Source organism: Gobio gobio (assembly GCF_949357685.1).
Source record: "Gobio gobio genome assembly, chromosome: 21".
In the NCBI taxonomy this organism is placed as follows: domain Eukaryota; kingdom Metazoa; phylum Chordata; class Actinopteri; order Cypriniformes; family Gobionidae; genus Gobio; species Gobio gobio.
Genome location: NC_137117.1, coordinates 18755757 through 18780087, shown reverse-complemented (window position 1 = coordinate 18780087; position 24331 = coordinate 18755757). Strand labels below are relative to the sequence as shown.

Sequence of the window (24331 nt, the reverse complement as noted above, 5' to 3'; positions counted from 1 at the left end):
TGAAATGGCGTATGTATGACGCCAATTCGTATGCCATTTTTAGCGCACTATCAAGACGCATAAACGCTTTTTAGCGTGTTTATCAACGGCGTTTCATTCTATCCCCCTACACTGCCTCTACCCCTAAACCTACCCAACACACACACACACACACACACACACACACACACACACACACACACACACACACACACACTGTCCCTGCCCCTGCCCCTAAACCTACCAATCACATGAAACATTGTGCAGTTTTACATTTTCAAAAAAACATAATTTAGTATGTTTATAAATCCATTTACACACACGCGGAATCACGCGCCGTAGACATACACGCGGAGATGATGGTTTTTTTCGGTGTACACATACACGCGGAATCACGCGGCGTAGACATACACGCGGATAGCTCAAAATGCGTACAGATAACACACCATTTGGCTTTAGAAAGTGCCGTGTATGTTTACGCAAAGTCATGATGTCATGTTGCGAAGGAAGACTGCAAGGTTTTAGGGTACCATTTGAGACAGGGTCTAAAGTCACCATTTTACGCCGCCATGTTTCTACAGTAGTTCTAAATGGGCAAACTGCTCTAGCTACTCTCTGCCGTCTCAGACGACAAAATCTTTGTCCTGTGTCGGGTCGGCCACCTTAGCTTCGCTATGTGATTCGGGGTGAACGGTTGCAATTCGCAACCTCACTGCTAGATGCCGCTAAGATTTACACAGAGCACCTTTAATTTTCTTCTCAAGACAGTTGATCCTGTTTTAAGTTTGTGTAAGGACATTTTAACTCAAAATCAAGACAGGAATATGTTTTTTACAGTGCTGGTGTCTGATATTGGTCTTGATCTACTGTAGGTTTTTGAATTTCCAGGAGATATTTGTGATATCATTATTATCCCATTAACAGCTTTTCGTTTTAGCATAATTAGTCGCAGAACTCAGCAGTCAGTAACACATAAACGCTGACTTGCTTTCTCTTAAACTGATTAGGGACCACTGAGCCCCACCCAAATCTCTGCACTATGATGTCATCACTGTCTCTTATACAAACCAGCTGTTAGCTTAAATGGCCTTTAGATACCAGCCAAATTGTTGCACGTGTATAGAGGAATGAAAGGCAACGATAGAGAGAGAGAGAACATATGTGTGCTTTTCATATCAAACAAAAAACTCCTAGTTTAACTCCGAGTAAACAGCCCAGCAGCCAAATAAATGAAAAATTGCATCATATAGAGATCCAAGGCACACAAAGACGACGTCTCACTGGGGAAAAGTAGAAATGAATAGTGAGCACGTACCGATTTATTTTCCGAAACTTTATTCCTATCACAAACATACATCAGTTTAACACAATGCTAGTACATAGAACCAAAATATGACAGAACACCGGAATGTTAAAACAAAATGTCATAGTTGAAATAAAGGACATGATATTCATATGTATATACGTTCATATATTCATATTGAACCTTAAAACATTATTTCATTTTCTGTTGGTTTATTTCAAGAGAAAGTCACTCTAGCACCAAATTTCGCCCAAAGGTTTAGTCAAGTCAGTCTTGTGTCAGAAATCTTGTGAGGAAGTGTGAAGTATTTAAACAAGTTATGGGTTGACAAATAGTGTCGAAATGTTCTTTTTGTCCTTTCTGTTCCTCATTACACTGGAGTGAATCTTCTAAAACTAATGGCAATGGGTAAACTCCAGGGTTTAATGGCTGCACCCAATTACATACTGTCTTTGCATAATGATTTATTTACAGTGTAGTAGCAAATGTTGATGCAAAATAAAACCCACCCACCCAAGAAAGTTCTAATAATTAAGGCAGGGCATTCAAACGATTAAGTCAGTCATTCAGTCCATAAACACTACATAGATGCCTAGAATAAAAATATTACAAAAAGAGCATAATACTGGTTTACAAAGTATGGTGTAACTCAATCCAGAAATGTAAGATAATATTTAGCTGTCACCCTGAGTGCTAACGGGCTTTGCAACATAATTCTTTTGTTGGATTGTATGTTAAGGGTTGTTCGCAGCAATGAAATGGAGTTCACGTTGACGCTTAAACTGATTTTTCATGCTCACCAACTCCAGAAATCATTACTTTGTCATGCAGTGATATTAACAAAATTATACAAGACTATTAACTAGTCAAATACCTTACACAAAGACAAACATATAGAACATTGCATACAGTCTAAAAAACACCCAAGCAACCCAACGCACACAAAAACACAACTCGCGCCAATTGGATTCTGAGAGTTTCTTTATGGTGTGATGTGATTTGAACTCAGCTGGAAGCTGTGGAGCGCTGGGACAGAAGCACGGATCCTCCCGGTGTTGTTTTCCAGCCCTAACTGCTCTTGTGGAAGCCAGCAATGACTCATGGGAAAGATTCCCCACCTCTTTTGTTGCATCATATTTTGATTGAACTTATATGACATTCTTGTTATAAATCATCAGTCATAACTGGCATTTTACAACTTTCATAACATCACAACAATCTTTCATATAGCATTCAAACATTGACATTTATTTTGCTGTATAAGGAGGAGGATTACTTGACCAATTATTTTATCCCATTTTTATCCTTTATGTTTGTATCCCATACTTTGATTCAAAAGTGTTTACTTGTTCCGTATGACTTGAAATGGAACATTTTGCATCGTATTTACATGTAAATGTGGGAATTTGAGTCTTTGTCTCCCTCGTGCCTTCTGACGGCCAAGGTCAATATGCAGTAGATTGAGTTGGGTTTAAGAAGCAGGGACTGAGCGTTTCTCCCAGACCCTTGTTGGCAGAACGGCTCATTCACAGCTCTGTGTCTGCTGTCTTGGTGGTAGAGTGGCCATTGGTGGCGGCAGGGGGAGTTTGGGGCTTCACTGCCTCTTGTGACTCTCCATTAAGACTTGGCTTCTCTTGGGGCTCGGGTTGGTTCAGAGGGGCCACAGACACCAGAGTGTTGCCCTGGTTCTCCTCATCAGCCATGTAAGACTCCTCGGCCTGTAGGTAAACAAGATACAAACAGATTTAACATTTTTATTTAGCTTTTTGTTATTTACTATTTATTATTAGCCTATTATTATAAGTGCAAGTGTACAGCGCCTTGTGGTGCCATCCCATAGAGGCACAAAATCACTTTCACAGACCTTTATCTGGACTGTTTCTTGTTGGTGGAATCCACCATTTTCAAGAAATTGTTAGAGACGCATCTTTTTCGTCAATCGTCAACACTTGATTCATTAATACTAACACCTATATATCTTTAAAAAAAACCTATACTGTGCTGTGCTAACTGGGATTGGTCACAGCACTTGCATATTGTTGCCCTTTTGTTGGTTGAATGGCTTCAATTGTTCTCCTCATTTGTAAGTCGCTTTGGACAAAAGCGTCTGCTAAATCAGGGGTTTTCAAACTGGGGTCCTCCAGAAGGTTCTAAGGGGTCCCCAGAAAATTTCAGAGAATAAAATGACAAAGCAAAAAAGTTTCAGGTCTAAATGTTTCTCTCCTTTCTTGCCATATAGATACTTTCCAGAATTGTATATGTTTGCTTTGTATTTTTCTAGTGAGTTTTTCTTCACTATAGTCCCCTTTGTCTTGGTCACCGGGTTGTAAGGCAGTATTCTTAATGAAGTACGTAAGCTGCTTAAATACATTTATTGTGAAAGTTGCTTATCCCATACATAAAAACAGATAGATGATCTGGAAGATTTTAGGGAGGGGATCCCTCATAAAAGGTCCATCATTTTTGGGGGTCCTTGGCATCCTAAAGTTTGAAAACCCCTGAGCTAAATGATTCAATGTAAATCATCATCATTTTTTTATTTTTCAAGGAAAATAGAAAGAGAAAAAAATATTCTTAAAATGTACAGCTCAGAAGACTAAATGGAGTTTATTTATCAACTTTGCCTGAGATGTTTCGTCTTAAAATTATTTGGGATGAATATCAATAGACACAAATAAGATGAGTGTTGACAGTAAGAGTATAGAGAAATCAGTGTAGCTCAGATCATTTGGTCTTCTTGGAAGAATTTGATGAGAAATGAGGAAGTTCATATTGAGTTTATTTCGAGATCTTATTGGACTTTGGTGTATTATTGTCAAATTTGCACACATGTTGTGGCATTAAAATATTTTCAGAAACTCTAGAGAAGATGTCAGATTGGCCATTCATTAAAAGTCTCAATTCGCTCTCTATTTAGCCGAGTGCTTAGCTAGTCCAATAACCAAAGTACCCCCCTCCAAAAAAAAACCCCCCCTCACAAAAACAACAGAGGTTCTTAGATGTTGTTCTATAGGTGTACTGTAAATTAAAGTGTTTACTAAATTACTACTTACTTAACATTATAATGCATTTAAAAACTACAGTATCTATTTTTTAACTACGGAAGTCCAGAATTTTCATTTTCATTTAGGACTTGAAAATCAGCACTTGATGAGCAAGACCTTTGAAATAAGGTCAGTGTGTTCTTTGAGCAGAATATGAAAACGGCCATAAAATGGAATATATTTCATAATGCATCTTCAAAGCTAAAGCATTCATTGAGCAGCATATGGCCTATGAAATCCTGCCCTGTGAATGTATGTTTCTTTTTATTTTTATTGAAAGCCTTTTTTGAGGTCCGATGGAGTGCACTTTGTTTCAATTTCATACTTTGACATCATTTAACAGAGAAGGAAAACAGCTTAGAACTATTGGCAAGGAGATGAAACAGTTTGCGTTTCACTAGTATGTGTTGTGGTTCTGAACATTAGATTGGGCGTGTGCTGGAGGAACTGCGCTGCACTGATATGCTGCCAATTGTTTCCCTCTTCATTACAAGCTTGGCAACACTTCTTTACCAAATACGCTAAACTTTACTATTAAAATGCTTGCACACATTCATAATTTGATCAGGAACACTTGGTGGTGGAGATACAGTTGTTGAAGTCGATTTAGAAATCAGGAAATTAAAGAATGTATAAATTTGCTTTAAAGATTTGCTTGGTGTTGATATTAGTAAGGAGGATATTACAATTAGTGAGGATATCAGGGATGTTTTTCTGGCACTCACCAGTTTCATGCCTTTGCTGTTGGTTTGGCGATGGCACTTGAAGTAGTATATGACAACTATTATGGCAGCAAGCGCTAATCCGCTCATCAGCACAGACACAAAAACTGCAGAAGAAGACCCAGATTCGGCATTCTCTTCTTTCTCATCATTCAGCTGTAGAGAGACAAATAAATGGCAAGATATTAACATATTCGAGGGGATTAAATGTTATGGAGATTCAACAGCATTTTGAGTCATAATTTGTATCTGATCAAGGGATGTTGATTCAGGGTGTCCCCTAACAAGCAAGCAGGAATGTTTGTCGTAGGTATGTTACGATATTGGTACTACCACCCCATATTGGTAGATATTGGATATTTATTTGTGCATGCTCATTTTACTACTCATACATTTTACCTTTTCCTTCATCTAATGCTTACTTAACCCTCTGGGGTTCTTCGGGTAAAAAATTACCCGAAGTGTTTTATAATTTTTTTTTTTTAAATCGTAGCTTCATCGGAATGGTCCGAAATTTGGTGTCTTTATTGGTACTTGGTTTACACAAAAACACAATTAGCTTTTGGAATGGCACGTGTTCATTTGTGTGTGCATGTGTTTTTGTGTACATAAGTGTGTGTGTGTGTGAGTTTTTTTTGTCTGTTTTGCACTCTTGATGTTTTAGAGATTCACCCCTTCACTGTTGAGTCCTTTTTTTCTGCATCCTGGCTGATTTGTAGATTGTATGCACAAAATTTTTTTTTATTTTTTATTTTTTATTTTTATTTTTTTATTATTAAATATGTATTTTCATATTTTTGCCAATTTCCCATTCATTTCCTATGGGGGTCATTTTTGACCCGAAGGTCCTGAGTGTGACTATTTTTTTTACAACCACTTAGACTTTTCAAATCCTGTCCTGTTTTTCGGGTGTTCATATAGCAAGTACCAATAAAGTCACCAAGTTTCGGACCATTCCGATGAAGCTATGATTAATTTTTTTTTTTATAAAACGCAAGATCCACTATAGTGGTAAAAATGTGCTATTGCGTGATAAAAATGCTCAATGTGTCCACCGGATGGCACCGATCTCATTTAAAGAATTGCTTTCATGAGGCCTAGGCTTGACTGTAAATTGAAAACAGCTTTAATAAAAAAATAAAAAAAATTATATATATATACACATTTTTTATTATATTCAATGGGAAAAAATGGGTCATAATTATTGCATAAATATTAATTATAAATCATAAAATTTTCTCAAAACAAAAAATATATTTCATTGATTTTACTCAAATCTTTTTTATCTTAATCCCGCCCTCCGGGTCGAAGGTCCTGAGTGTGACCCATAAATGAAGAACCCCAGAGGGTTAAAAGGATAGTTCACCCAAAAATTAAAATTTTGTCATCCTTTACTCATCCTCAGGTCGTTCCAAACCTGAAGTTTCTTTCTTCTGCTGAACACAAATGAAGATATTTTGAAGAATGTCTGTAATCAAACAGTTGATAGGCCCCATTGACTTCCATAGTATGCAAAAAAAAACACAGAAGTCAATGGCTACCGTCAACTGTCTGGTTACCGGCATTCTTCAAAATATCGTCATTTGTGTTCAGCAGAAAAAAGTAATTTAATGACACTGTGAAATGTAATCTTTAGCCAATCTCAAAATGAACATCCATTTTTCATACTGTATTCTATAATATTGTGATGCTTAAATGTACTTGTTCAACAAACACAATTTTCATGCGCATCTAATTTCAGAGTTTTGTGGATATTCAAGCTAACAGTTTGCTTTATACATTCAATTTAAACAACTTTAAGTTAAAGTTAAACGTTATCTTTCAACTGAACCATGCATTTCCTGACATGTGTCCCTCATACAAAACATATCTGTTGTATTTGCATTATACCCTTGGTATAGAAAACAAAAAGAGGAAGTGAACAGGAAGGAGGTTTTGTAGTTTAGCACCTCTCCATGCCTTTCACAAAGCATTTAGGTTATGATGTGTCATGCCAGAATGAACAATGCCTATCGTGATGAAAAAAGATTACTGATCCTGCATCAGACTGGCCTATCAACGCTATCATCTCACCCGGGATACTTTCACTGTTCTCAGATCGGTTCTTGCCAACAATAGATGCTCATCATCATCTCCCCCCACTTCTTCTGTCTAACCTCTTTCCTGGGTTCATAACCGCATGGCAGCAGTGAGAGGAAGCCCCTTTTCTCTCCCACTCATTCATCTTTTGTGTGCAGGGATTATTTATAGCGAATGACAAAACAGGATCTCCCTAATCTTGAGCTCACAGGCATCAACAGCTCAAACTGCCTTGCTAAACGTTATCCTCTCAGACACGAAGCTTCCTTCCTTTCTAATGTACACGGACGCAGATGACAGCAACTGAAAGCATTTGAAGTCATTCTGTCCATTGGTTTGGGTTGGCAAAGAGTCTACAGCTCTTGTAGAGATACTGTAAATTGGAGTTTAGATAACTGTTAAGCTGTTCTGATTATCTTTTTTGGGTAGATAAGGGATGTGTTCTTTAGTATGATGATATGGCCTCACTGTAACATAGGGGTGGGTGATATACTGGACATTGTTAACCGGTAGAAATTTGTCAGCCTACAGGAACCTACAATTCTACAGGATGTCTGCGAGACGTTTGTGTTGCGTTCTTTAACGGTCCACCTAGAAACAAATGTCATGAAGCCAAACTCCCTCGTGGAAGAAGAACGCCATCGTGTTTACAACTGTGACAATGAGCGCTTATCAGGATCAACTAAACGCTGGATTTTCAAAATTTGTCAAAATCAGTGATCAATAATCAATTAATCACATTAAATTCTTTTTAGGCGATTGTTTTTTTCCACCTAGAATTCTAATCCATGAGATCAGTGACTAAAAATGACTTACATTAAAGGGTATGGATTCTTGATTTGAGGCCGGATTATTGTTTGGCTTCACTGTTTCGATCATCTCAACAAGGTTAGAGACTGTTTCTGGTTGGACTGGTGGTTGGGATGTAGGCAGGATGGTATTTTTGTTGTTGCCAGAGGCGTTGGTTTCTGATGGAGATGATAATAAAGAATCAGATAACAATAACAAAGTAATAGTAGTTTCTAGGGCTGGGTTTTAACACATTTCAAATTTAGAAATTCAATTAGATTTAGATTCACAAGCTTGCAATTCGATTTGATTTAGATTTGATTATTTTAGATATATATCAGGTACAATACATGGCAAATTTTCACAAGGAAAACAAATCTCTTAACTAATGCTGTAAACTATGGGAGTCAGTTGTAGCCTAGCCTACTATAATATTGAAGGTGAAAATTAACTGATTGGTATACAAACACTTAAATTACACTAAATTATGGGTTTATAATAAGTTATAATATTAACTTTACAAATGACATAATCATTTTCTACTCCAATTAGTTTTTAAAAAAAATATAAACATTTAAATGGTGGCTGTCATAAAAACTTGCCAGATTTGTTCGTACATGCCATAAATATTGAAGAACATTACAAATTATAATGAATATGTAATATGGTGCATATATTTATCAAAATTCTCCTCTCTAGAAGGATTTTTTCTAGCTGACTAACGAGTTTATGGACACTGAATATGCTTTTTCTGAGGTAAATGTGACGTTACTGTTTTACTGACATCTTACCGCGGTTGAAGCACTGATTGAGTGATTCCATGTGACATGATACATTTTCCGGTAGGTTGTACTCTTTTAACACGCTTTCAGATGCTCATTCATTTTGTGCTGTAACTGGCATTATTAAGGTGGAAGAGATCTCCACGCTGCGCTTCTCTTGAGCTGAGCTGCGCCAGAGCAATCTCACACCACAAAACGGTATTCATTTTTGTTGAATTTCGTAATAAAATGGGCGTGAAATCTTGAAATCTAAGACTTTATTTCATATCAATAGAAACAAAGCACAAAGATTATTGAGATTTATTGGATGGGAGGCGCGCTACAATGTTCCGTTTATTTATCAACTTTAAACAGGAAGACTAATCGATTCTTGGGATTTAAGAATCGATATCGGTTCATAGAAATGAGAATTGATTAAAATCGAGAAATCTATATTTTTTACCCAGCCCTAGTAGTTTCAACAACACTTTAGAAACGATCTTCTTGGACATTCTTGATGGCTCATACCAGTAGTGTCAGTGTTGTCATTGGAACTTGATTTGCTTGGAGTTGGGATCACATGGGTTGAGGAATCTGTCATAACTGGTGCTGTGTTTTTTCCTGTGGCTGCTGTCATGTCTCCTCCTGTCGTTGCGGCTGCGGCTGCGGCTGTGGCTGTGGCTGTGGTTGAGTCTGGGGTTGTGGCAACAGGTGAACTTGTGTCCTGTCCCTGACAACCTACATGGAAACAGAAAATGTTCAATATGACAAATAAAACAAGCTTTAAGTTGAACTCCCATCCACAGATAGATCAGTGCCCCCTCCTTAACTTTGGTGAATGATTCATGTTACATAAATAATGAAGGACATGACCGAATTTCTGCAGCTGGCATAAACCTTTATCCTGTTCTCACATCCTGTAACAAATATTTCCCTCACGGGTCAAAATGACCCGAAACCCCACATTTTTTTGTCCAGAAAGCTTATATCATTTCATTTAAAAAATGTTTTAAAGCAATTATTATTTATTATTTTATGTACCTTTAAATTTCTAGATTTTATCAATAAATAATATAATTTAAGCTCATTATTAACATTCTTTCATATCCATAACATCAATTACAATGGGATCTCATTCAATTTGCTTTAAGATCACCTCAAATACAGAACATCCATCTCTTTGCCAACTAGTCACCCTTTTCCAGTGTTGATGCATTTCCTATTAAAACAGGAAGTCAATAGTTTCTATTAGTCATGAACATGGTTTTAAGGAGCAGCACATCAGTATCCCTGATTCAATTTGATTCACAAGCTCCTGATTTGTTTAGTTTTCATTTTATTCTTGATTCTATTCCATTTTGCTAACATATGAATTTCTCTCTGATTCAAACCAGTAACGCATCTTTACCAACTATTCATTAAAAGAACCATCTCATAAGAGCCATTTGTTCCAGGAATCATACTACAACTGGTTGTGCCATGTTTTTGATTCACAAAAAAAGAATCGACTCATAGGAGTTTGTTTATGATGGGGCTACGCTGGTTTCTCTGTAGGTTTTTGATTCACTAAAAATGATTTGTTCATGAATCAGATTACACTGGTTGCATTCTGATTGCGAACTCACATTAACAACTCAACAGTAAAATTGGATTTATTTTGCCAGGGTGCTGACAATTCTGCATACATAGCTTTGATACAGACAACCCTAAAATTAATTAAAAAAAATAAAATCACATTGTAAAAGTTTTGTGAAACAGTAGAACTTGGATTTTAATCATGGTTTACATTTCGTATACTAGTACGCAATCACTTGCAGGGTTTAACTTGAGTGTCAGATGAGAGATTGCCGTTCAATGTTTGCTAGCATGTGGGTGGTAGGTGAACCCTGAGGTTGAGAAGAGGTTAAAAAGGCCTGGACCCTCCTGACTGTTATTTAATGCCCTTCTGTCTCCACCCTCTCCAAAAATGTGTCTTGTTTGCACAGCCACTCTGCATTATTAATAACTTAAGCAGGAGGGTAATGCTGCCGACACTGACTGAGCAAATAAACGTCACCCTCGAAAAGTCAAGACCTTTGGCTTTGCTGTACATTACCACACTCCTTAAGAAAGAGTTTTGTCTAGAGGCGTGGAATGCAGGAAGCGCGTGGCCGGGTGTAAAGCACGAATGAATTCATTTCCTCGTTTGTTTTAGGTGTTGCATCCTCAACTAACTACGTCATATTCAAAAGTCATTGAACTTGTGTTCCTGCTAAAAGTAACATTTATAGGAAAAAATACTTGAGTTTTCACTTTTGAAGATAAATCATCTTGGCTATAGAGATTGCTTTTAATGGAATATTTAGGATGCAATAAACGTTAAGCTCGTTAAGCTCAATCAACAGCTACACTGTGTGATATTTTCCCCCATCTACTGGTGAACTGGTATATGACCATCCAGTGAATTTTAGTTTCTGTTCCTCTCAATTCCGATTTCGTTTTAACTCCTACAGTGGCCGATTTAGTCCAAGATTAACATGGCTTCCAGTTCGACCTCGTCCACATTCGACACGGTGCCATCAAGTGTTAAAACGTGAAAGGCGGAGCTTGAATTTATGGGTATGTCCCTCTTTGGCTAATGTACTTTCAAGATGGAGGGGCAACATGGCGACCCGCATTCGAACCCCTTACCCGTATGTATTTTCAATGGCATATTATAAACTTACGAGAATACTTTATTACTTGAAAGAAGTAAATATACATTAATGAGCACATATATTTTTGAAAGAACTAAGTGTTTTTAGCTAAGAATAAACTTAAAAAGTTACACAGTGTAGCTTTTAAAAAAAAAAAAAGAGTTTTGAGGTTACTGTGAAATACAATGAAAGTACATTTTTGGTGGATTTAAAAGCATAAATTATTGCAATGGTAACACTTCTATTGTAAAAAACTGGTGCATTACCGTATTTGAGTAGTTTATTTTTGAGTTGTAAAATTAGACATAATTTTACACATAAGGTTGTAAGGTTTGTTGGGCATTTGAGCAGCTGAGCTCTAAATTGAGCTCTAACAATTTCTGGTGTCATTTAGGACATCACGCGTCTTGCCGTCAAACTCGTTGTCACGCAGGCTTCAGAATGCCATCTGGAGCTCATGCTGGGTGGTCTTGTGTTTTCCTAACTAACAATACTAAGATATCTGCCACACCCTGATCATAAACTAATTCTAACAGGTGTGACTCTATCAAGGCCACTGTATTGTAAGGCAACGATGCTGGAACAATGAACCTTGGTTCATCTTTTTAGTTAAAGGGATAGTTCACCCAAAAATAAAAATGACCTAACGATTTACCCACCCTCAAGCAATCGTAGGTGTATATGACATTCTTCTTTCAGAGTTATATTAAATATCCTGGCTAATCCAAGCATTATAATGGCAGTGAATGGGAGCCCAAAATTTGAAGCCCAAAAAAGTTCATCCATCTATTATAAAATTAATCTGAATAAGAATCGATGCATTTGTGTAAGAAAAATATCCATATTTAATGTTATAAAGTAAAATATCTAGCTTCCGCCAGAATGCCCTCCTTATTCCATTTACGAAAAAAGCATCAGAAGGCCTTTATTAACCATTATTCACCCCTCCCTCATTACAGATACACTCTTGAGTATCTTGTAAGTGGGTCTATCGTGCTTGATACTGTGAGTGGCTCGCCATATATTTTAATTGGCTGAACTGGGCATGCATCCTACAGCTCTTAAAAATGTTAATAAAACTAAGCGCTGACCTACACAAGCCAAAACCTGACATGTTTATTGATATAATAATTGTTTGGAAGAATGTTCCCTCTTCTCCTAACATCACATAAACAAGACGAGCATACGTGAACGCCGTTGTACACTTCTGTATTTGTGTGTTTTCTACAAATGAGTAGCACCACAACATTCTTTTTTTTAAAGTGTATGATGACGAATGTCTTTAATTGTGTACAGAACAAAATACCCCTCCTACTTATAAAAGCAGCACGCGATAACAGTGGCGACATCCTGTTTTCCATACTTTCTGTCTTAAATGGTAGCTATGTGTCTGTAAGATTAGAGTTAGTGCATCCAAAATCATACATATGTAATTTTGGGTCTTATGGTAATTTAGCTCGATGTAAATGCTAAAATGCAAATGCAAACAGTATCCAAAAAGTGTGTTTCCGTGGTATCGTACTGTGCAGAGACATGGCCTTTGTTGTGGTACAACATCATCACCCATATAGCAGGGAACAATGATCTTTGAGGTGAATGAGGTCATTCTAGGCTATTCGTGAAAATGTCTTGGCTAACATGTGAATTTCCATGTAAATATTATTTCACAAAGCCAGACCTCTGATTAAACCTTGTGAACACAACTTGTTTCCAATCGGACTGATGGAAACCTTGTGTCAGCCAGTCAAATCTGAGTTCACCAGATTGGGAAAATACTTTCCAGTTTTTAAGTGCGCAGTCAGGAAGCATGCTGTCTGAACCTATGCTTACATTTTATGCATGCATTTATTTATGAATAACATGCATAGGTTTTATCCATAAATTTGATGTATATTTTAGGCATAAATGTTCTACATAGATTTGTTTATGCATAATATTCATTAAGTTAATCATAAAATCCTTAATTGTCAAGAAAAATGCATCAATTGTTGATGACTATCATGGCCATTTTAAAGTTACAAAATACTTTAGGAAATGCTTGTTGCCTTCACATCTGTGTGATGTCTCTTCAAATCAACTAAACAAACTTTGGTCTTCAGTCATGCCAACTTATAGCTACATTCATCACACATGCACTTGCACACACCCTCAATTACGCACATAGTCTAAATGTAATGCTAGAGATGATCACAATGGTAGTATGATGCAAGTTAGAGATCGGGGAATGCACATTCTAGTTTGATGAAGTTGGTCATTTGTTATAATTCAACCACAACAAAGGCATACAACTCATCCCATCACATTTTCATCCAAAATTAGATATTCCTCTTGACATATCAAATATTTCACAATTTGTGTGGCAGTGAGATGAGATCTGGTAATCAAACTGACATCTGGATGCCCTGACAGCAAGCACAAACAGAGACCTGGAAGAGTGATAATAGGGGCTCCACCTAACTGCTTCAGTGCATGTTTTTCATCCACCAGTACAACAGAAATATGACCGGATTCATTGTTTTCCTAAGGAAATTGACACAACAGGGACCAAATGTGATCTCCAGATTTCTGAATCGCTCCAATCCATTCCATGGTGTTCTGGCATGTCTTGTCTGATGTAATGAGACAATCCCAGGCAAAGACTCCCCAAATCCCCAGTGCTTTCAGCTGTGCCTGGCAGTAATGGCAGTAAGCTCAGCCAGACACGTCCTGACAGCTCTGATATAAACCTGAGAGCTAAAGCCTCCTTCTTCCACATTCCCTGGAAACATGCGAGATGCCCCTGAAATGCTTTGGATATTTTAAAGGAAGTACCTCATTAAATGGACAGAATTTTCATTTTCCGGTGAACTGTCTAGGTTGTAGTCTTCAGATTTCAAGAATTGAGCTTGATTTAGTTTTTATCTTTATGGAGTTGTGCTGAGATTGAGCAGAAGAACTCCAAATGACCTTTTTTCATTGGATTTCAAAGCATTTTAAGTCATGTTTTGATCATTGTCTCTTTAAATGTCCCATGGGTCTACTCATAAGACTAAAAATGATGTCACTGCGATTTTCCCAGAAACATTTATTTCTGGGAATCTAAAGGCTTGTCTGCTTTCATTCTGACTCTAGAAGATTTCTGGCCTGACTCTGTATCCTCAACTCAATCCTCAGGGGGAATGCAGCGATCAGCAATCTGCCTTTTCACGGCTCATAAGGGAGTGTCTTTAATCTCTAAAATACCCCCATTAATGCTTAAATCACAAGCTTGTTGAACTCTGGGACAATCTCTAGCTTCCTAACAAAGACCTCTTGTTCTCCTTTCCTCACTCAGATCTGTGACGTGATTATCTAGTGGGACGGAAGGCGATCTGAAGATCTCCTATCTCTCACCTATCTCTGGGTCTGGCTGAAACAGGAGAAACCTAAATAAACAGACCTGCGAAAGAGGAAAGAGTGCGATGACGGACTCACTCTAATAATCCCTAATGTGTTGTCCAGAAGGGTGGAGTCCATCTTTGTCCATCACCAGATGCACAGTTCTCAAGGGAACCGCTCTCCTCCCAGTGTACTTTGTGCTTAAACATCAGGCCCTGACGTCTGCAGCCTGCTAAGCTGGACGGCAGCCTGGGAATCATGGCTTCTCCACCCAGGCCGTAGAGAGCATCTCTTGGTGATCAGAGCCAGCTGAAGCCCTGTCCCCTCTCTTCAGCAGGTCTGAGCTATATGTTAACATTTATCATCCATCCATCCATCCATCCATCCATCCATCCATCCATCCATCCATCCATCCATCCATCCATCCATCCATCCATCCATCCATCCATCCATCCATCCATCCATCCATCCATCCATCCATCCATCCATCCATCCATCCATCCATCCATCCATCCATCCATCCATCCATCCATCCATCCATCCATCCATCCATCCATCTCTCACTAGTTGCGTTTCCATTACCCTTATGAAATTGTGAATTGAAAATATTCCCAATGGATACGTCAATTTCCAAAAAACTCCCTTATATTGCAAAAAAGTTTGCATGATGTGGTTTTTTAGGCAATTAGAAAAACTAATATTTTGCAAAACTGCAATGGAAACCGTTTTTTTTTTCACATTTACAGGTCACCTGGTGTACGTAAAAGTCACATGATCGTTCTTTAAAGATGAAATAAAATTACATTTTAGTCGCATAACAATTGTTAATGAAAACACCATCATTTCGCAATAGTTTTTTATAGACATTTATAAAATATCTATAATATAAAATATCTATAATATAAAATATCTATCTATCTATCTGTCTGTCTGTCTGTCTGTCTGTCTGTCTATCTTCTAATCATTCATTGTCTCTGTTGGGAGAGTGGTTTTAAGTTATACAACTTTCTTACCAGACTTTGTCAAGCCAACATTTGTTCCGTTCTGACAAACTGGGCTTTTTCATTTCACCTTTAACTTTTTTCTTTTTGGTATTATTTTTCGTTGGTTTATTTTAAAAATCTTACAGCGGAAGCCCCTGTGATGCACTGTTGGTGCGATCTCAAAATATTATTTCTCAAAAGGTCAAAGAACTTCATGGGCTCTTTTAACGGACACCAGAAATCCAGTGGTCACTCTATCCACCCCAACTACGGGAGAACTATTTCCATTTGCGAGCATGCTGATCCTGACAGTTTACTCAGCAATGAGCCCGCGGCCCAGTTGTTTTCTGACAAAACATAAACGGGGTGAAGAAATTAATCAAATTAGTGTCAGGTGTGGAATGTTCCCCAAGCCAGACAGGATGTAGGTATCTCCGATAGAAACAATAGACAGTGCGTTAAAAATGCACACAGTAATGATCCCATTCCTGACCCCAGTTTGGACCCATTTCAAGATGTATATTTAATACACAGACCACCTACTAATGTATTCCTCTACTGTTCTTCTACAATAACGTCTTACTCACTGTTTTTGCTGTGTTCATTACCATAATAACATGTAGATCCCTACTATACAGATACTATAAGATTTAATAATGGTTTGGTTAATGAATGTTGCAGATTTCTGTGTTTTTAATACATCAAACCCTGTTTTTTAAAGAGCACCCCCTACTGTCCAAAACAGGCATGATCTTGCCTGCCAGCTGCCTCCTCTTTTTGCAGCTCACTGTCAGCACCAAAAGCATTGCGTGGCTGCAGATGTCCATGGACCACATCCAGGCTCTTGTTCTTTGACATCATCATGCAGATCGATTCAGACAATGTAATTGGATATCTAAATGTTTGATCCGCTGCCATGCTCAGCTTATACAATGCTTGGAGAAAAGGCCACAACAGAAAGATGAGTGTGGGGGTATTGAAGCGTCTCTCTCTTTCTCTCTCTTGTACTTTTCATCACACAAAAGAACAACTGGGGTTGGGTTTTGCCCCCTCTCTCACTTTCTGGCTAACCGTAACAAATCCCCTGAGCTCTGTAACACTGTGGTTAAGGAGGAAAGACTGCTGTGAGAAAGTCCTCGTGCTTTTGATGGCAAGCAAAGGATAAAATCTTATGTTTTCAATTAGGGAACATTAGGTAGAATTGCCCCAGTGTTGTGCAGCTTGCTGAACATTAATTACCCCACTGGTTAAAGACGCTCAGCCAAGCCACATTAACTCTGTTTATTCCTCAGGCAAAATGGCAAAAACCACCACAGAACTGCGAAATTCTCCATAAAGTTACATACATTTAACAAGTATTACAAAAAAACAAAAGTGATATAACTTAATCTTTGTACTTAATAAGCAATTCATGAAAAGGCACTGTTCATGGATTGGGTAAAAAAAATGTGTAATGCACCAAAAGCACAAACAGTGTTTGTTGTTGTGATAATTTAGATATTTTGTGATAACTATTAGTCATGTTAGATACTATTATATTTCATTTGATTTATTGTATCCGTTTAAGCATAGCATATCTGTTTCTGTGCATATACACTATATTGCCAAAAGTTTTGGGACGCCTGCCTTTACATGCACATGAACTTTAATGACATCCCATTCTTAATCCGTAGGGTTTAATATGAGTTGCAGCTATAAAAGCATAAACTCTTCTGGGAAGGATTTCCACAAGGTTGGAGTGTGTTTATGGGAATTTTTGACCATTCTTCTAGAAGCGCATTTGTGAGGTGAGGCACTGATGTTGAACGAGAAGGCCTGGCTCGCAGTCTCCGCTCTAATTCATCACAAAGGTGTTCTATCGGGTTGAGGTCAGGCCAGTCAAGTTCCTCCACATCAAACTCACTCATCCATGTTTTTATGGACCTTGCTTTGTACACTGGTGCGCAGTCATGTTGGAACAGGAAGGGGCCATCCCCAAACTGTTCCCCCAAATTTTGGAACATGAAATTGTCCAAAATGTCTTGATATACTGAAGCATTAAGAGTTCCTTTCACTGGAACTAAGGGGCCAAGCCCAACCCCTGAAAAACAATAATCCCACACCATAATCCCCCATCCACCAAACTTTTCACTTGGCACAATGCAGTCAGGCAATTACCGTTCTCCTGGCAACTGCCAAACCAGACTCGTCTGTCGGATTGCCAGACAGAGAAGTGTAAATCATCACTCCAGAGAACTCATCTCCACGGCTCTAGAGTCCAGTGGCGCCGTGCTTTACACCACTGCATATGACGCTTTGTATTGCACTTGGTGATGTAAGGCTTGGATGCGACTGCTCAGCCATGGAAACACATTGCATGAAGCTCTCTACACACTGTTCTTGAGCTAATCTGAAGGCCACACAAAGTTTAAAGGTCTGTCGCTATTGACTCTGCAGAAAGTTGGTGACTTCTGCGCACTGTGCGCCTCAGCATGCGCTGACCCCGCTCTGTGATTTTACATGGCCTAACCACTTCGTGGCTGAGTTGCTGTTCTCAATTGCTTCCACTTTGTCATAATACTACTAACAGTTGACCATAGAATATTTAGTATTGAGGAAATTTCACAAATGGACTTATTGCACATGTGATAACCTATCACGGTACCACGCTCGAATTCACTGAGCCCCATGAGAATGACCCATTCCTTCACAAATGTTTGTAGAAGGGTCTGCATGCCTAGGTGATTTGGAGGGGTGTCCCAATACTTTTGGCAATTTTATATATATATATATATATATATATATATATATATTACACAAATTTTTTTTTTTTTAACGTATGAAAATATATGAAAATGAAAAGTGTTTTAACCTCAATCATGGAAAAATCACAAATATATGACTAGGTACAGGATGTTGCACAGGTAGTTTTAAAGTGAACAGATTTTATCCTGAAGGTTACAGCTAAAGTTTACGTGAAGCTGAAACTTTGCCATCACTCTATAAATTTCTATTTGACTAATATGATGATCCAACCGGCAGACTGGTCCAAGTGTCTTGGAGTTTCTGCTTGTTACAGATTCTGTTGAACCACAGGCTAATTACACACTAATGTTTGGACTCTGGTTTTTGGATGCTCATATTACCAGAGCGCTGTGTCAGAGTGAGAGTTGTTGGAAGCTGCATGCCAGCTGTGAGAGCAATAACTGTAAAACTGCATTGGAGTGCCAAGGGAATAACAGAATCACAACAGCAACAACAACAAACTCTGATATGAATCCAGGTTGTCTTGTTTTTCTCAATTAAGACAATGTCCAGCTTATTAAACATGACTGTTAGTTGATAGTTCGCATTACGTAATGGTTGTTTTGTATCTTTTTCTTAATTATAATTGGGCTGATGGACATAAATCTCTAAACATGCCACTTGTTTGCTCAGATGGTCTTTTCACAATCAGAGAATGAACGGCTTACTTTTTCACCCCTTCAGTTTCAATCAATTTGCGTCACTGAAAAGCCTAGTTAGACCGAGCACACCCAAATCCGGGTGATGTAAGATATCCTACAGCATTTGTGTATAGGCTTCCTACCCCTGGGTACATGACGTTAACCTCACTGAAGTGGCCTGGGACTGCAGGAATGCCAGGCAATAACTAAAGGCCATGAGAAACTGGCAGCTGCATGTTTTTGTTGGCTGAACAGTGTATTGTTGGCCAAGGAGAACTAAGGTATGAAGATATGAGTTTATCAGTTATCTCCTTGCCCTGTAGTGACCTCTGCCATCAAATTTGTTTTTATCATGCGTGATGCACAGGCATGCATGAACTTCCTTTTCCTTTTTGCCTTGACTATGTGTCTTTGTGTGACTAAAACCAAATATGCATCTGCTGTCCACTAAATGGCACTCCTTATACTGGCCCATGCAATAAAAATGTGTGTTATAATAGTGCCTAACATCCTGCATTGTGTAGTTTGGGAATTCTCATGTGTTGGTTCAGATCAGGGTGGATGAATTGGCTCCTGTTGGTACAGTTGATCTAGGCCTTGGATTTTATCCAGATATCTAACTGTAATATACCACAGTAGCAGTATTAGGACTGGGAAAAGACCTGCTTCAGGGACGCTAGGTCTGCCAGGGAGCTAAAGACGCGTGAAGGTGTTTTCTCACTCGCCGTTGAGCTCAAAACGCAGCCAGATTCAATAATATTTCATGATGCTTGGGCGGCACCAACCGTCATCTTGGCACCTGTCCACTGAAATGCCACATAGCTACCAGGGTGTATAATGGATCAAGTCACAATATGGGAAGAGGTGGTAACTGATATTTAGCATGTCGTTTGGGTGGCTAACGTAACTATCGGGTGAACGTGAGCTCAGCTAAACACATTTGCCAACAGGCTGTCATGGCGAATCATTCCTTCTTGCCCATTTACATCCATCAGAGGAAGGTTATACCTCTAAAAGAGCAATACTTGCAATGGGAGGTCACGGTCACATTTGAACCATGGGTGGCAGCTTGGAATGCAGTACTTCTATCCTCTGAATCGTTCCTCTGAGGCCTTATTCAAATACCATGTAATTTGACCCTTTTTAGCCACTTAGCATTGGTTAATTTAATTCTGCAGCAACTGTAGCGTGTGGTTGACTGTCTGCATGCTGAAACCACTGATTCGGTTATCATAAAATGAAGGTTTTTCAGATCAGTCTTTCTCTTTTGGTGAATTTACATTTACATGCGTTTTAGGTATAATTTTTTTCAGTTCATGCATTCTCTGGGAATCAAACCCATGACCTTGGCATTGGTAGTGAACAAAAGACCAACCAAAAACCAACAACCAAAATTTGTCGCTCCCCAGGATTCTGTCAATGTCCTTCAGATATTGTGGTTTAATGGCAGACATTGAAGTGGGTTCAACATCAATGTTTTATTCTATAGCCTAATATAATTTATTTATGATTATTTTTTTATTTTTTTAGGATAAAAGCATCTGCCAAAATGCATAAATGTTGAGCCTGCGTCCAGTGCACAACAAGATAAAAAACGTAAGCAATGTTTGAACGAGTGAAATTTACAAACTACAGTGGAAGATTATTAGTGATTAACGACTTAATTTTCAGTCTATAGTCTACCTGTATGTATGGAAGACAAAACATACAGGTTTCAATTTTCATGAGGGTGAGTGAATGATGACAGAATTACATTTTTTTTAACATAACAAATTTAGCTTTGAGTGAAATGAGCTGAATATGGCACCAGAGAGTACAAAAGTGACATTTCAGTTACCAGAGTGATGTTTTAATAAGAATCAGCTGTTGATTTTCATTACTAATGCATGTTACCACTGTTATTTTGCCATACAAATAGCAATAGATGCAGGTATGGCAAAAACAAATAAACAAATAAATCTTTATAAAAGTCTTAGTTAAATCGGCATCGTAGCATTTGCAGTCAGTTAACAAGAACCTGTCCTAGAGGCAGCACCGGAAATGTTTCTCTTAAATTAAAGTGATATTTTATGATATGTTAATGCTAACATTACATTTAATTATGTTTAATGTCTGCACAGATCAGTTTGAATTGCTATAACAAGCATTTAAGTTGGATATGATGAACTTTAATGCAATATCTGAACTTTAATGGCGTACCAACATCTACAACATTAGGACCTGCTCCCTCTTGATGCACACATATTTCCGTGGTTGGCTGAAAAGTGCTGCTATGTTTTTGACCATCCATTGGCAAAGTCTCACAGGAGTGCCAATTGCACTGAAGTGCCAAGCATTTAACAGACTGGTGGGAATGGGAACGTATAGTGCTTTGCGGTCTCTTGGTGGGGAGGGGAAGAGGCTTTATTTTAACAATGTCTTCTTGCAACCTCCCAAGTCTTAACGGTAGCATGGCTGTTACAGCCTAATGAATTCAGCTTGGTTATAGTTTCACATTACTCTTTATTAAACCACTGAGCTGGACATTTGAGGAGAACTATAGGAATATGGGGCACGTTAACCTCAGATTTCAGATTTCATATTACACACTAGCGTTGGCAATCTACGCAGGTTTCTCTTCTCTAACAAGGGTAGTTTTCTTTTACATTTTAACTGACCTTTTTCCTGTTAAAAGTCTGTCAACCACCACGAGAAGTTGCACCGTTTAAACCAGACTTCCCACCGTTAAACCGACTCAACGGCATTACTCTCACCTCTTGGGAAAAGGAAATGGGGCGTACAGCTCTGCCCTGCCCACATGGGCGTTACTTACAAACCAGCTCTTTTTACTCCGTTTTGAAATAACGGAACTCCCTGGAACCTCCCTGGAAAGAGACTGCCGTTTACATACAACTGTCTTCATCCCTGTGGCTGATAATGTAAACATCCATCTATTTTCAGGAGAACATGAACCAAACACTGTGGTCCCCATTTCGGTCTACAATAAATCCACTCGTACGTCTTCTTTTCAAAAGGACTATTTCATCACATGCAGTCACAGAAATCAGGATAAAGATGTTTAACAGACTCCTCAGACAGTTTCCAAGCTTTTCCAAACACTTCAGTCCCTAAAACACACACATACGCCCATGTTTCGGCCAGCTCCACCCAGACGGAGAACAGGATGTAGCGCGCAATTACGATCAACGGCATGTTTCCACTCCAAGCCAGAGCCCTTTGTTGTAGTTTCTCACTAGCTTTTTGACTTTGTCTCCTCTGAGTAAACACTATTTTTTTAATAAAACTGAGCAAAAGCCAGATATTAGAGCTCGAAATCAGTGATGCTTTTATACGGCTTAAAATATGAGGAATCCTGACAAATTATAAGGAAAAAAGATGCTCCTATAAATCTGTACAAAAATAAAATGATACAAACTATAAAATAAGAACAAAAGAGAAGTAAACAATTAAACAATGATAAAATGCTGCATGTTATACACACAATTTAACTTAAGCTGGCAAAAGACTTTAAATAAACTTACTGTGAAGCAAAAGAAAGCCGAACATTAAAGCCAGAGCCATGGTTTTCCAGAGTTCATTCATTCTTCGTACAGCCATTCTGGACTCTGAGCACGCTGAGGTGTGAGAGTGTGTATGCAGGCGCTGGGGCAGGGCTGAAAGAGTTTAGGGGTTTCCTGTGCCTGAGACAGAAATGAGCGGGTCACAAGATAAAGCATGGCTTGTGCTCCAGGGGTTTTATATGGCCCCTCTACACTCCCCCCACATCTCTCTCTCTCTCTCTCTCTCAACCGTCATCCTACTCTTCTTGCAGGCAAGGCCACCTCCTTCATGTTTTGTGCATTTGATAGTATAAAAAGAATTGAAACTTGTATATGTAGCTGTATATTTATTATTTATTTTGTATATTTATGTTTATGAAAAAGTCTCTTAGCACCTGGAAAATTCAGAAAACTACAAAGGCTGCCACCAACTAAACTTCCAAATAGATTCAGAGAAATTAATCTAATAAAATGTTATTGATTGATTGACTGATTAATCATGTAATTTCAAACATTTTCATGTGTTGGTCCACAGAGGGTTCATGGACAGATTTCCTTTAAATATATATATATATATATATATATATATATATATATATATATATATATATATATATATATATATATATATATATATATATATATATATATATATATATATATATATATATATATATATATATATATATATATATATATATATATATATATATATATATATATTAGTTCATATTTTATTTTGTTATTGTACATGATCACATAAGTTGCATTCTGCACACATTCATTTTGAGTTTATGTCTTACAATTGCAGCTTTATTTCTCAGAATTTTATTTTATAAGGTGGAAACAGACTTCCATAGTTAATAATGTTTGTTATAGTTTATAATAATATAAACTATATTATTACTAAAAGAAATCTAGGCTGCCTGAGAGTTTGTATGGGAGGTCCCTGGACTGAAAAGGTAAAAAAAAAAAAAACCCTTATTAAATTCATTTTGTTTGTCTGATTTGCATTCCACATTTCCATTTTGTTATTTAACTATGATAAATGAACCACAGTGTCCTTTATTCTCTCTTCTCTGCAGACTATGCTGTGCTCACCGCTGATTAGCTTGTGAAAGCACATGGCGTCATGTACGCTGAATTTGTGTGTCCCTGGACCAATGAGTAATACAGTGAGTCATCTTTAACCCTCAATCACCCAAAAATACCAACACAAACATATTGAAGGAAACAACGGAAGGGAAGAGGAACAAGCCGACATGCACATGCATCTAAACACGCGCACACCCTCACGCAATCCCATTTCCCCTAGACAAACTTTAATTTCTCCTCTGTGTGACTGGGCGGGAATCGTTCACATGTATCTGTGTGTTGGCGCCGCGCAGAGAACATCTGGAAACAGTGCAGTGTGAGCAGCTTTGTGTGTTCTTGGGGACTGCTCGCAAAATTACTTGTCAAACATTTCGGCCAGATGGGGGAGAGAGCAGAGAACATGTGTCCCCCTCCCACAAGCCTGATTTTTTTTTTCCCCCTTCATTTCCCTCCCTTTTTGAGGCGTGGGGAGTTTGGAAGTGAAATGATCGATAGGCTCAAGCACACAACATCCACCTGGTCTGTCCAGTTTCTGGCCAGCAGCGGTGGGTGGAGTGGGACCGCTAGCACTACGGTGTGA

The 24331-nt window shown here is 38.2% G+C and overlaps 1 protein-coding gene across 1 annotated transcript; it reads right to left on the bottom strand.

Annotated features, from left to right (window-relative positions):
* Positions 1 to 1238: 1238 nt before the first annotated feature.
* On the bottom strand, positions 1239 to 22873 carry cd34 (CD34 molecule). The gene is made up of 5 exons (XM_079802466.1): positions 22639 to 22873; positions 9206 to 9415; positions 7944 to 8095; positions 5052 to 5204; positions 1239 to 3000 (listed from the first exon to the last, which is right to left on the bottom strand). Exons 1-5 carry the CDS (start codon positions 22712 to 22714, stop codon positions 2809 to 2811), a joined length of 783 nt encoding a protein of 260 aa, XP_079658592.1. The 5' UTR covers positions 22715 to 22873; the 3' UTR covers positions 1239 to 2808.
* Between the last annotated feature and the right edge of the window lie 1458 nt (positions 22874 to 24331).

What these genes read in the sequence shown, in the direction of transcription:
- cd34 (XM_079802466.1), bottom strand. Translation starts at nt 22,714, where the DNA reads ATGGCTGTACGAAGAATGAATGAACTCTGGAAAACCATGGCTCTGGCT. An exon ending in AAGAATCCATACCCTTTAAT is followed by an intron (nt 5,205 to 7,943) that starts GTAAGTCATTTT and finishes GTCTCTCTACAG; the next exon opens with CTGAATGATGAGAAAGAAGA. An exon ending in ACAGCAAAGGCATGAAACTG is followed by an intron (nt 3,001 to 5,051) that starts GTGAGTGCCAGA and finishes GTTTACCTACAG; the next exon opens with GCCGAGGAGTCTTACATGGC.